This window comes from Suillus paluster (assembly GCF_016628075.1).
Source record: "Suillus paluster strain FC165 chromosome Unknown EDB91scaffold_16, whole genome shotgun sequence".
In the NCBI taxonomy this organism is placed as follows: Eukaryota; Fungi; Basidiomycota; class Agaricomycetes; order Boletales; family Suillaceae; genus Suillus; species Suillus paluster.
The window spans coordinates 607,104-621,885 of NW_024537576.1; the positions used below are offsets into that span (position 1 = coordinate 607,104).

General features: G+C 46.6%; 2 protein-coding genes across 2 annotated transcripts; both read right to left on the bottom strand.

Annotated features, from left to right (window-relative positions):
- Positions 1-8,956: 8,956 nt before the first annotated feature.
- Positions 8,957-10,732, bottom strand: EDB91DRAFT_1080768 (uncharacterized protein; the record flags this gene model as incomplete). Its single annotated transcript, XM_041315278.1, has 6 exons — positions 8,957-9,106; positions 9,933-10,021; positions 10,076-10,289; positions 10,345-10,465; positions 10,530-10,681; positions 10,727-10,732. 6 exons carry the CDS (start codon positions 10,730-10,732, stop codon positions 8,957-8,959), a joined length of 732 nt encoding a protein of 243 aa, XP_041179028.1.
- A 3,030-nt stretch (positions 10,733-13,762) lies between these two features.
- Positions 13,763-14,355, bottom strand: EDB91DRAFT_1123826 (uncharacterized protein). The gene is made up of 3 exons (XM_041318336.1): positions 14,319-14,355; positions 14,144-14,224; positions 13,763-14,060 (listed from the first exon to the last, which is right to left on the bottom strand). Exon 3 carries the CDS (start codon positions 14,057-14,059, stop codon positions 13,772-13,774), a length of 288 nt encoding a protein of 95 aa, XP_041179029.1. The 5' UTR covers position 14,060; positions 14,144-14,224; positions 14,319-14,355; the 3' UTR covers positions 13,763-13,771.
- Between the last annotated feature and the right edge of the window lie 427 nt (positions 14,356-14,782).

Sequence of the window (14,782 nt, forward strand, 5' to 3'; positions counted from 1 at the left end):
AAGCATCAGAGTTGGACTTACTTGATGAAGAGTCCCATATCCACCTTGCTTTGGCAGCTGCAGAGCTAGAACCAACCTTGCAGCAAGCCTTGAACAGTCTGGACAGAGTTGAGTAGCAGGAAGCTCTAGATTACGAAATCAGCCAGCTTAAGAAGCTTGGAACATGGGAGATAGTAGATGCACCTTGTGGCACCAATCTAATCCTGTGCCATTTTGTTTTAGCTACCAAACGCAGTCCCAACGGGGAGAAACTCAAACTCTGGGCTCATCTAGTTGCTAATGGTCAGAGGCAGCAATATGGTGTCAATTATTTTGACGTGTTTGCACCAACCGCCAACATGAGCACCATTTGAACAGTTCTAATGATGGCTGTGCAGAGGAACTGGGAGATACATCAGGTGGATATCAAAAGTGTGTACCTTTATGCAAGCATCCAGGAGGAGATCTACATGAGGGTACCACCTGGCTATCTGAAGGATGGACAGCAAGGGAAAGTGTTGAAGTTACACAGGAGCTTACCTAGACTGAAGCAAGCAGGCTTTGAGTGGGTGGAAGAGTTAGCAGGTGTTTTCATATAGCCGGGCTTCATGCGTTCAAAAGTTGACCAGGCGGTCTACTTCAAATGCGCCAAGGACAAACATACTGTCATCACCATATCTGTCAATGATATGGCCATCACCACCAACCACATCTCCCACATCAAGTGCTTCAAAGCGCAGCTGCTCAAATTCTTTGAGATATCAGACCTAGGTGAACTTAACTGGTCATTAGGATTAAAGGTAACAAGAGATCACAAAGTGCGTACCTTGACTCTCTTGCAGAAGGCATATGTGGACACCATAGTCGAACACTTCTATCTAGCTGACACAAAGAACATGTTAATGCCAATGGAGCCTGGTGCCACTCTATCTATTAATCAGTCCCTGGGGACAGCAACGGAGCTACAAGCCATGCGCAACATACCATATCAACAAGCCATCAGATCCCTCATGTACGCAGCCATGAGCACGTGACCTGACATAGTGTTCACTGTTGCCACCCTGTCGCAGTTCATGTGCAACATTGGTAGGACCCACTAGGAGGCCACCAAGTGCACACTATGCTATCTGAAAGGTACTACAAATTTTGAGCTTACCCTTGGTTCCACAGATGGAGGTATTGAGGTGTTCATTGACGCAGATTGGGCATTGCAACTGCACAGACACTCAATGTCTGGGTATATTGTCATGCTAAATGGTGGTCCTGTAGCATGGAGCTGCACAAAAGCAACCATTGATCACTTTGTCTACAGCTGAGGCTGAGTATATCACATTGATGAGTGTGGCACGAGAGGTACTTTACCTTCAATTGCTTATTGGAGAACTCTATGAACCTACCCTGCTCCCTACCCTCATCTTCTGCAACAACCAAGCGGCAATTGTGCTCATGTCAAATGGCAAATTCCAATTGCTAACCAAACACATTGACCTGCACTACCACTTCATCTATCCCCACGTCAAGAATGGGACCTTCCAACTCTTCTACTGTCCAACCAACCATAACATCGCTGACACATTCACAAAGGCACTACCTTAGCCATGCCTGCAAAAGCTATGAGGGCAAATGTCCCTGGCTTGCGCTTGAGGGGGAGTGTTAGAGTCTGAACAATCCAAGCGATCAGAGACAAAGAAGACCAACCAATCCAAGATGGTTGAGGAGAGAGAGTGACAGCTGGTCCAAGCCCAAGCCAAAAAGGACATTGATGAGCGACATGTTGACATTGGCTCGTGTCCTGCAATAAGTTACTTATTTATTTGATATATTTTTTCATTCTATCTAGCTTACTATAAGAATGCCAGCAGTAGCACAAGCACATCTTAGCTTCTTTCAAGAGACTGAGATTATACTTGTCTATTAGATCATCCCTGAAGGCCCACAACTTATTACTCACCTCACCATTACCTGTGTCATGCAGGCTTACAAAGCTGAACTGTGAAAACCAGATGCAGAATGGAAACCACTGAAGACACTCTGTTGGGAGGTGGCCAAGGAATGGAGGGAGAATGGGAAATTGTTGTGAGTGTGTTGAGGACGGCAAGGACAACTATCAGCAATATTGATACTTTTGCAATGTAGTTTGATCACAGAAATTCATTTACCTATTTTCAGGTCAATGCAAATGACGGTGCTCAGGTGATAAGGGCTTGAATTTGCAACATACTCATTATGCAATAACAAGTTGTCCAATGGGCCTTGAAATTTGAGACTGTGAAGGTTGAGTATATTTAAGTACATCGCCCAAGCCAATTTTTGAAATATTGTGTTGTTGTGTCACAGTGAGTGTATGAAATTTGCAAATGCAAATGCTGCTGTATTACTCTAACCCCAGGGATGTGGTGATAAATTTTGTAAATGGTGTTTGTGTGCCTAATAAGGCTTTCTCATTAAAGAGTGTCAAGCACACTGTTATGACTCCAGGCTAGCTCGGTTCCCTTAATTGCCTCTCAAAAAAAGTCCAAACATCAATAAACACTGAACCATCCTGTACTTCACAAAGGACTTCAAAAACTATGATAAACAAAAACCTTTCTCAGCTCCCTCAGTTCCTATCATATCCCGTACCTCTGGGTCCAGAATTCCGGATCTACACCATCAAAGTCTGGCTCTCCATCCTGCTATTCCACCCGGCACTCCACCTTCATCTCTGCACTCACCCCTAAATCCTTTTAGATTAGCTATTGCTCCGGTTACCGGTTATGTCCTTTTCCGCTATGCTTACTGACCCGTCCATTCTTACTTCATTTCCGACTTCACTGCTTTGATCCGTTACACTTACTAATAGACTTTCCACATGCTTCATACATAGCCTTTACCTTTGCTGACTGATTTACTTACATGATACCTACAGTATATAAGCCCCTGTAATACTCTGGAACTCCTCAGTTCGAATATCATCTTAGTTCTGCTCATTCCTGCAATCTCTGGACTTGAGTCTCATCTCTTGTCCACCTCCGAGTCTTAGGGGTTAAACCTTAGGACTAATTCTCTGGCTCTACCTTAGGGTAGTCTAACCTCTGTTCTCTTTCTACTCCGGACTTCCGTAGTAGCCTTACTCCATTCCCACATAGTCTTCCGGAGTTCCGCCGAACTCCACCGACGTTTGTCCTCTGGAACTCCTCCGGACTTCCATTGGACTTCCCCTCTGCCAACTGGAAATTAAGGGCACATACTCGGGTAAGGGGCACAGCGCACGAGCTGAAGCTGAAGCCCTTTGAGTAGTCTTTCCCTTGAGCATGACCTTAACAGTTCCCTGGCATGTCATATATAAGGCACTACCTCCCACCACAGCCCTCCACAATGTGCCCCCTCATCATGCTTGCCATAAACTACTTTTTTCAACCACCACACTCTTCAGCAAGTCCCATTGTGTCATAGCAACTAATACCCATCCCAGATGCAAGTGCACACATATGTCCTTGCTCAACTCTCAAGACTGTGAGAGGCATCATGTATGGAGGCTGGCATGCATTGGTGTTGTGTGTGACTATATTGACCATGCATGAGTCTGTGCATGAATCTGACCAAGTAAGATGTCTTTTGGTCTCAGAATAATACACCTCACCCTGTGGGAATAATGCATTATCATTGTAATTACAAGATACAGGTAGTGCATTAACAATTGTAAGCAAATAATAGCTAATGATGCATCACTTTATGATAATTATCAATCTTGGTTTGGAGGGTTAGAGGTTAGATGTTAGAGGGTTGGATGCTCAATGAATGAGCAAGCTTGTGAGCCAATGAATGTTGAGCTAGGGCTTTGTAATCATGCATGACTTTGACAGCTCCTGCACTTGTGCAGATCTGGCCTGTGTGCACACTACATATTTGCGCCTATTTCAATAAGATTCACAAATCCTTCTTTCTCTTGTGCCCTCACCTTCCCAGATCCTCAGCATGAGATATTTGTTCACATTTGTTAGGTACTGTGCCAGCTCAAGAAGTGGAGGGGTCAGGGCTTGGCTTCAGCTCTTGCACTGTGCCCTTAGCTGAGTACATGCCCTGAATTTGGAGCAGATCTGACGTTGTCCAATGATAGGACGAGTAGACCGCTTAGGTCCGCTTTGAGGGTCGGGAGGTAAGTGCTACTAGCAGCGGGCCGACTAGGAGCAGAGCAGAGAAGGCGGAGGATAATGCGGAAGGCGGAAAGGAGCAGGGGGAATACTTGATAGGGGCGGGGAAGTAAGGAGAAGACTTAGAGCACGGCTCTAAGTCGGAGTGGAGGATCGGAGGTGACAACAAGATGAAACTTGTGTCCAGAGGAGGCAAGGTCCTACTGAGAATTCTCACAAATAGAGACTGCAAGAAGACAAGTAATATTAAGACTGGGGAAAATATCTAAGTACAAGATATGTTATATACTTCTAAGTATGAGGCAGTGATCAGGATAACTATGTTGTAAAGCTATGTACCAAGGATATAATTTGTAAGTACTTACACAGGTGAAGACATAAGTCAGGGCGGATATCAATATGTACGCGTCAGATCAGTGATTGAGTGGTAAGAGGAATTACTGGTGATCCGGAAGTAAGGGTCTATGTACCAGAGGGGAAAGTATATATCTAAAAGGGGAAAGAGGTTCCAGTTGAATGGAGACATTATAGAAGGGAACCGGTCGGGCGGTTGAGCGGAAGCATAGGAGTGGAATGCGGACTGTGATTGGACGGAGCAGAGGATGGGTGGAGTGGAGGTGGTTGGAAAGCGGAGTGGATATTAATATCAGAGCGGTTGGATCAGGTATATGACAACATTACTCATTGCTTCACTATCAATTTGGTCCTCTTACCATAATGACTACCTCCATACCTCCTCCTGGTAGATCCATCCACACATGCAACCAGACCATCGCTGAGAATGTGGCAATTACTACCAGAAATGAACCTCACCTTCACAAAGCACAGGTGATCCATTGACTCCCCAGTCCACCACTCCCAATATCAGCACCATGGTTGCTGCCTTCACTAACTTATCCCCTTCTAAACTTGCTAGCATACACACTTTGATTTTCAATCCTGTACCTACCCCATCCACTTCTATTAATAACACACCTTCTATTACTCCCATCACAGTGTCTTCTCCTATCACCCCTGTGCCCTCTTCTATTAAAAGCACCATGCTTCTCTTTGACATCAATAATGAACACATTTCCTCCACTTCTATCTCTGACACTTATGGCATGCATACTTACAGCATAGAATTAGCTAAATGTCATCAACACATCCTGCTATCCATTCTTACTACAAAAGACGCCTCTCATCTTTTTCTCAAACTATCCTTGTCAAAACCATGCCTGGTAGGTAGGAAGAAGGTTATAGAAGGGCTTAGCTTCAGCTTGTGTGCTGTGCTCCTTATGCAAGTACAGTGCCCTTAACTTCGAAGGACAGATAGGGGGCTCACCGAAGGTCAACTCCAATGTGCTCCAACAGAGGTACAGTTATGAGGGACTATGTCTAATGTGCTCTAACAGAGGTAAGGCTATGAGGGACTAAGTCCAATGTAGAAAGTAATGCTAAGACTGTTGGAAGACAGAGGTGGAGGACAGTGAGATTAGTCTTGAGGTCAGAGTAGACAATGAGCGAGTGTTAGGTACCGTGCTCAGACAGAGAAGCAGAGGGGTTGGGGCTTGGCTTTAGCTCTTGTGCTGCACCCTTAGCCGAGTATGTGCCCCAAATTTGAAGTGGGACCAATGGTGTCCGACGATAGGACAAGTGGACCGCTTTAGTCCACTTTGAGGGTCAGGAGATAAAGGCTTCTAGTGGTGGGCCAACTAGGAAGTGGGCAGATGGAGCGGAGGAAGTGAGTCAGAGTGGAAGGGATCAAGGGGATTGGTTTGTTGGACAGAGGGAAGTAAGGGTAATAACTTAGAGCATAACTCTAAGTCAGAGCAGAGGAGCAGAGGCAACAACAAGATGAGACTTGTGTCCAGAGTAAGCAAAGTCCTACGGAGAATTCCCACAGTGGAAACTGGGAGAAGACAAGTAATATTAAGACTAAGGAGACTACAAGCTAAGTACAGGATATGTTTATATACTCCAAGTAAAGAGGCAGTGATCAGTAGTACATAGCATAAGTGTCATATACCGGATCCGAGTACCCCCAGTACCACCTATAAGCATCCCTACCCCTGGTCCGACCCCCTGTTTCCCTGTCCGCTCCATCCCTCCTTCCCCGACAATGCACAAAGTGCATCTCAGCAGGATTAGCCCTGCTACCTCCGCCCAACCCCATTCCGCTTTTCCGACACTACCCCTATGTCCTCCAACCCCATACCCCTTCCATCTGACCCTATCTGGGGTTCCACTCCTCCGCCCTACCGGTCCGCCCGATCCTACTCCTACTCCCTCCACTTTTCCGACCCACGGGGGTCCTTCAGTTCCGCTTGTATTCCCCCACCCGACTGTTAGTCCGTCTGACTGCCTCACCGGTCCACTCCTAGACTAGGAACCACTCAACTGGTCCTATCCCCGTTTAGTATCATAGTTCCGCTTTTCGGACCACCCTTAATCCCTATACCCTAGCGATTTCTGATCCGTTGTGTACATACTTTTCTCCAAGCCTTATTCTCATATGTCTCAGTCATCCTCTGGTAATCCTGTACACTCAGCACATAGCCTTCTGCTATGCTATGCTCATCACTTAGAGTATATAAACATATGTACATTTGTCTGTAGATACTCAGTCTGAATATTACCTTTTCTAAGCCCTGCTCTTCTGCCCTTTGACTTAAAGCTTATCCCAAGTCAAACTCCTGTTTCCTGGCCTAGGGGATTGACTCCCTAGGTCGGCTGTCCTCCGATCCTCCGCTTCCCTGCTTCCCCGTTCCTCTGTCCCGCTGGTTCCACTGTTCCGTCGTTCCGTCGTTCCCCCATTCCTACATTCCTCCGTTCCCCTGTTCCTCCGCTCATCCGACTTCCCGTGTGTCGGAACTAAACCCCGCACTTTCGCATCCATCCCCTCCGTTCCGCTCTGCGTTGGATTTCGTCCAAGCAGTCCCTTCTGCTCCACTTCTACTGTTGGTTCTGACCGCAGTGGTCTCCCACCTCCCTCCTATTGGGCGGAACAACCCCCGCCCGACTTTCCTGCGCTCACCTAGTAGTCAGTCGGTCCTCCTTCAGAGGACCCCCGTTCCGACATCCTGTCGGAACTCCTAGAACTCGTGTCGGACTACACTCCGAAATTAGGGGCACGTACTCGGGTAAGGGGCGCAGTGCACGAGCTGAAGCCAAGCCCCTCAGACTCCACTTTACCCCGAGCACGGTCTTAACAATAAGGCTATGTGCTGAATGTACAGTATGTAATTAAGTTTACTGAGGAAAACATAGAGTTGGAGCAGATATCAATATGTATGAGACAGATCAGTAATCAGATGGCTATAGAATAACCAGTGATCCAGGAAGTAAGAGCTATGTACTGAAGGAGGAAGTATATACCTAAATGGGGAAATGGTTCTAGTTGAATGGAGCTGATACAGGAAGTAACTGACAAAGCAGCAGAGCAGATGCACTGGGGTGGGGGATGAGTGGAGCAGACATAAGGGGAGGCAGATGATAGGATTGGACAGAGTGGATATCAATGATATTGGAGTGGTCGGATCTGGTATATGACAGCAAGGCTCAAGTCAATTTGGAGAAGGTTAGGATAGGTTCAAGTCTATAATCATATTGCAGAAACACTACCAGAATACATGAGGTTTATATACTATAGGAATCCTGGGCTATGCGGCACAGCATAGTGAAGTACAAAGTAATAATAAAAGGTACAATGAACCACACTATGTAACAGGCTAAATTGGAATGGAGAGTCAGATCATACAAGGTACCAAGGCCAGATGGAAAGAGGAATATACAAAGGGGACCTGTAATGGACTGGTGTGTGCCTTGTACCTTGATTGAGTCATGGGTGGAAGACAGTACATGATGTTGGAGATCACATATTAGAGGTGGAGGAGTATAGGGGAGGGTGGAGGAGACTTGCATAAATTGTGGATATGACAATCCTCCTTAAAGTTTCTTACACATTATACGTCTCACCACAACTCAGTACCTACAAAGTGTCGTATCCTTGACATCTCTCAGTTCCCACAGAAACCTCCATATCCATTAGAGAGTGGCATGAGGCTTGGGTATGATTTCTCAAGCTGCTTGGCGACTATGCCTCCCCTGAGGTCCTTGCATGATGGACCAAGCATCATAATGAACTCTGTCAACACCCAGACTTTGAGGGTCACTGGTCAGCTATCCTAGCCTTTGACATTGAACAACAAGCCTCCTACATTGTGGACCCTCAACCCCTTGACAATGGCTAAGTACCACCATCAATTTGAAAGCATTAAGACCTGCATCCTCAGAGAACAATGTCTCAGGGAGGTCTGAGAGGCTGCTAACAAGTCTCATCATTACGAGCTGTATCCCTCTTGCAATTCAAGCACACACAAACCTCCTTCCACTAGACAAGTCCTTTCAGAACCCTGGTTCTAAAACCAACAATGAGTGTCCCCCTCCCATTTGCCTCTGCTGCAGCAACCTTAGATATACCTTCCCAAGTTGCACCTCCTCCATGATGCCATCAGGTTCAACACCACACTCAAAGGTCATCAACAAACAGGTCATCTCCTGCGTTGCTCTCAACATCAAATATTGCATTGATTTCAACATCTTCTGCTAATGGCAAATGTGTCTGCTCCAAATGCACCCACTATGATGGAGAGATTCACAGATGCTCCCTCTGTGGATCCCCAGACCACAGTGCTTGCAGCTGCAAGTGTCTTGGAAATTTATCCCACATCAATTCCTTTCTTGGCATGGAAATTGGACCATATTTCTTCTCCTCTGCAACCTCATCATGTATTTTTAGACAACCTGCACATCATTCCCACTGCATACAACTCAGACTTGGATTTTTCTAGAATTCATATGTCTTACTGCAGCTGATCAACTCGAAACTTTTTCTTTGAAGTGCTAATCTTCTTGATCAATATCTGCAGCTCCCTGACAAAATCAGATATGGCTTTCCTCTTGGGCTCAACCCCATTGATACTACTTATGCCCCTCCTAATTTGCTGAGCGCACTAGAGCATGATCAACTCATCTAAGACTATATCAATGAAGAACTCTTGCTCAGTCATTTCAGTGGCCCCTTCTCACAGACCTGAGCTAGAAGCATAGTGCTGCCAAAGTTTGGTTCAGTCCAGGTTCTGAGAGCAATTTTTCCGAACCTCAAACTTTACAAAAGTTCGGTTCACAGGGACAGCCCAAACCTTGAACCTGAACTTCAGCGAATGGGTTCAGGGGGATCCAGTTCAGGTTCAGAACTGGTTTGAACCATGAACCAAATCAATATTGCAAAAAAATCGACACATGACAAGTAATTGTACTAAACATCCACCGCTGCAGGTTCTGCATGAGCACGAGCTGAGATATGACCCTCACGATAAGCACTCTTAAGTAACTGCAGTGCCTCGAAGACCTCTGGAAGCAATGAGTTGCGACGTGCCATACCAGTAATGCCTCTGCTCGAGAACACACGCTCTGATGCAACTGCTGAGCCCTGGATTGCAAGGTAGTCTTTCACAATCTTGGCTGTTATTGGATATTGCAAAGAGTGATGTTATGTTTAATTTTGTTAGCCTCTCATGCAAACAAACAAATAAATAAATATAATGCACCCCCCACCACGCAACTGGGTTTTCAACATCCTCCAGAGGAGCAGAAAGGTAATTGGTGAGCTCTTGACATGGGTGATGGCATGCGGCGTCAGTAGTGAGGCGTGATTTGATAGTGTTGCGCATTCTTTGTCATATCAGAAGATGCAGCTGGCATTGACTTTGAATATTCATCGAACTAAAAAAGTGTTGTCAGTCAAACCAGTTCACGTAAGGGTAGATAAGCACTTACTAGGTTTTCAAGGTGGGCCATCCCATCCTCAAAGTACTGTGTATCCCATTTGTCTTTTGTGTATGCTAGTTTGTAGTTAGGATCCAAAGCTATATAGTTTGAATCAGTAGATGTGGCTGATGAATTTAAAAGAAAAAACTCACTGAGACAGACAAAGTACATGTCCGTGTCGTCAGTTTTATGATACCACTTGCAGATGTTTTTGAGACCCAAGAGAATGGCATTTGCGACACCATTGAACTTCAAAGCCTGGGCCATATTTTCCCAAGTCTCTTGAAGGAACTCAAGAATCGGAATAGTACACCATACAGTGGGCTGACAAGTTGCCAAGAAGCTCTGCTGAGCATTAGCAGGCTCCTATAATGTAGAAATTAGTTAGTTAGTATAAACAAACCAGAAAAAAGAGACTCACCTGGAGTATGTCTCGCATGAGCTCCAACTTTGACCACTCTTGACCTGAGAGCTTGAAGTCTGAATAGGATTTACCGTGCAGTTTCAGAACCTCATCACTGTCATCTGTGAGTTGAATGAACCTATTGACACCCTAAAAAAACCAATGTCAGTTAGTGTGGAAGATACCAAGACAGTGTGACATACCTTTTGTAAGCGCAACATTCACTCCAACATGTTGAATAGGGAGGCCCAGCGAGTCTGAATCCATTTGAGAAGCTCGAGGGTAGGGACATCTGCCTCACCACAACATTTGTGGAAGAAGACACGAGCTTGGGGTGACTTGTGAATCTAATAGACTACATTAGCTGAAAGTACCAAGAAATTTTAAAAAAAATGCTTACCTGCATAATGAGTGCAAGTGCTTTGCCAACAGTATCCGCTACTTCATATTTGTCATTGTGCTCTTCATCAGTGTCGTTACCTGTAGGGCCAACTGCTTCAACAAAATGCTTTGCTGCTAAATGAAGGGCATGCTCCATACAACTAGATAGACATAAGTATCTATTTTAAAAAATGAATACTTACCGCACACAATGCTGATCTGCATTCTATTGTTCACCGGATGGATCAATCTCATCTGCGACTGCTTGGATAGCAGTATCATTGTTTGTGGTGTTGTCCACAGTGAACTAACCAAGCTAAATGTCATGTCATTCAGCGCGATATCTTGTGCCTCACATCAGCTCTTGTACATGGGGAAATGACACTTCAGATTCCTGTTATATTGTTGGGTTAGTCAGCAATTGCAGGTAGTGAGGATACTCACCTTGAAATGTGTGTATGGCACGTAGAAATGCTACCTTTGAAAAACGATTGATGAGCAGGCAGCCCTGCATCCCTAAGGTACAAGTCAGCAAGGCAGATTTTACGATGCAGAAATGTACATACTTGCAAATATTGCACCACCAGCCATCCTCAGGTGTCCCAGTGTCTGGGTTAAGACGCCCTTTCTCTTCTGTGAAAATGGTCCAGAGATCAGCTGTGCGATGTGGGGAACGTCCCCACTGTAGGCCCGTATCCCGCATATTTCCCATGCCTTCCCACCATTTTCCCGCACGTTCCACTACCCATCCGCATCTTCCCCAACCCGTCTGCTACACAGAACCAAGCAGAACCCAGCAGAACCCAGTGGAACAATCGTGTACCACACGCATTATATTCCTTCAGCCTTCGGAACATCCTCCTCCATCCTGTCCATGTCCTTCCATCCTCGCTGGTGAGTACTAGCTATGTTCCCCGTGTCACTAACATGTTCCTATCTCACTTCCCATGTGTTACAGTACTTATATGGATCCTTCCACTACTCGGGACCGATTCCTTATCTCACAGCCTCACCCGGTTGTAGCATATCGCATTTTGGAACCCCTTCCTATATAGGTAGCAATAGATGGGATCTTAGTTTTTTACCTTCTGATAGACTCGACTCCACTTCCACTTACAGAGTACTTCCCAGTACTCCACTCACTGTTTAAAATATCTTCCCGAATCTATTCCTGATCACATTGCATTGTTCCCACCCCCGTGAGTTCCGCTCGAAATGCCCGACATTGGATCCGACGACTTGGAGCAAGTACCAGACACAAGCCTGGTCCGACTTTGCCCAATCATCCTCCTGCAGGCTTGTAGTTTCTTTTCCCTCCATTTGTTCCCCATTAGTTCCGTTTGTTCCCCGTTTGTCCTGTTTGCTCCGCGTTAGTTCCGTTAGTTCCCCATAGTTCCGCTCGTCGCGCGCTGAGTTCCGCTCGTCGGGAACCCTCCGCATCTTTGTGTTCCCAGTCCTAGTAAGGACCGGAACCCTTCGGGTTGCTAGACAGAGTCTAGTCTTTGTTTCCTCGCACTTATTTGAGGACTCACTACCCAGTAGCAATCCCCTCGGGACGAGTATAAGCCTTGCACCCTTGTTAGACTTCTGATTCACACAGAGTCTATTTTCCTCACCCACAGCAATCTGTCTTCCATGATGTTTGGCGGGCCTAACAATGTAGATTAGAAATGTGTCTGTAGATTAATAAAATTAAAAAGAACATACCTGTCATATACCGGATCAGAGTACCCCCAGTACCTCCTATGAGCATTCCCACTGCTGGCCCAACCCCCTGTTTTCCTGTCCGCTTCATTCCTCCTTCCCCGACAATGCACGAAGTGCATCTCAGTAGGATTAGCCCTGCTACCTCCATCCGACTCCATTCCGCTTTTCCGACATTACCCCTATGTCCTCCGACACCATACCCCTTCCATCCGACCCTATCTGGGGTTCCGCTCCTTCGCCCTATCAGTCCGCCCGATCCTACTCCTACTCCCTCCACTTTTCCTCCCCGCTCGGATCCTTCAGTTCCACTTGTATTGACCCGCCCAACCATTAGTCCGTCCGACCGCCTCACCGGTCCACTCCTAGACTAGGAACCACTCAACTGGTCCTATCCCCATTGAGTATCATAGTTCCGCTTTTCAGATCCCCGGTAATCCCTATACCCTAGCAAGTCTGATCCGTCGCGTACATACTTTTCTCCGAGCCTCATTCTCATATGTCTCAGTCATCCCATTGTAATCCTGTACACTCAGCACATAGCCTTCTGCTATGCTATGCTCCTTACTTAGAGTATATAAACCTATGTACCTTTGTCTGTAGATACTCAGTCTGAATATTACCTTTTCTAAGCCCTGCTCTTCTGTTCTTTGACTTGGGCCTGATCCTAGTCAACTCCTGTTAGCCGGCCTAGGGGATTGACTCCCTAGGCCAGCCACCCTCTGATCCTCTGATCCTCCGCTCCTCCAATCCTCTGTTCCCCCGTTCCCCCATTCCCTTGTTCCCCCATTCCCCCGTTCCCCCATCCCTCCATCCCTCCGCTCCGCCAACTCCCCGTGTGTCGGAACTAGACCCCGCACTCTCACATCCGTCCGCTCTGTTCCACTCTGCTTCGGACTTCATCCAAGCAGTTCCTTCCGCTCTGCTTCGGACTTCGTCCAAGCAGTTCCTTCCGCTCCGCTTCTACTGTTGGTTCCGACCGCAGTAGTCTCCCACCTCCCTCCTGTCAGGCGGAACAACCCCCACCCGACTTTCCCGCGCTCACCTAGTAGTCAGTCGGTCCTCCTTCAGAGGACCCCCATTCCGACGTCCTGTCGGAACTCCTAGAACTCGTGTCAGACTACACCCCAAAATTAGGGGCACGTACTCGGGTAAGGGGCGCAGTGTATGAGCTGAAGCCAAGCCCCTCAGACTCCGCTTTACCCCTGAGCACGGTCTTAACAATACCTGACGGTCTGCATCTCCAAGTGTCTTGGTCTTCTGGTATACTTCCTCAGTGTTGTCGGCTTCTTCGGCTTCTTCAGCTTCATTATTGAGAGCATTAGTATACTCTGAATCATCAGCGGATGAGTCATCTAAGTCATCTTCCTCGGGAGCCCCTTGTATGGCAACTTTTTGATGGGTGCATCGTCTGCACTTGATAATGCCCACTTGTGTGGGCATGTGCCTGAAGATGACTCAGCTGAAGTGTTATCAGCCGCTCAAAGACGAGCAGAGGGCTTGGAAGGGCAAGAAGACCGTCGAGTACCACCTTTGATAGACTCCAGCTGCCTTCCACCTTGCATAAGGACAGTGAGTGAGTCTTTGGCAGGAGGAGTAATTGGCATGTCATCATCCGCGTTGTTGAACCATTGAATCTCAGAGGCATCCTTCAATGCCCCATCAGCACCAACAGCATAGTTGGTCATTTTGCGAGAGAAGAGAGATGCGAGAGAAGAGAAAAGGTACTCACCTCAGATGTGCTATTGGTGACTTTATTTGGACCTTGAAGGCCCGTGCACCTACAATGTAAGGCAACAGAAATGAATATATCCTAGAAAATTAACATATTAGCCATTGACAGATTGAATGTCAGAATAAGAAAAATTGGACAGGAAAAGAAAGAATAAGAAAGATGGGGTACATACCAGTGACATCACAGGACTGATCCCACTGCAATGAAGGTGCACAACAAGGATCAATGGTGGAGGAAGGGAGCACTGAGCGGGACAATGGAGAGCGTGTGTGCAACACTTGAACCAAGTGTGCGGTATCCGCGTGTTTGACATACCGACTATGTGGTAACCAACCAAACCTTGATTTTACCTTATCGGTTCGGACCGGTCAGGACTGGTCCGAACCCATTCACAATTCATCAGTACTGATCGAACCACAAACCTGACCAGAAGTTCAGTTCAAGGTCTTCCACGGACCTTGGACTGAACTTCTGGTCCGGTCCAGGGAAGTTCAGGTTTGGACCATGGTTCTGGACCAAACCACAGCAGCACTATAGAAGCAAAGATTGGCCCTTTCTGTTCCTCTCTGCTACAGGTTGCAGTCAAAGAAGATGCTCCAGGTCACCCCAAGAAATTCTGGGTCTGTTGTAATCTAT

What these genes read in the sequence shown, in the direction of transcription:
- EDB91DRAFT_1123826 (XM_041318336.1), bottom strand. Translation starts at nt 14,059, where the DNA reads ATGCCTCTGAGATTCAATGGTTCAACAACGCGGATGATGACATGCCAA.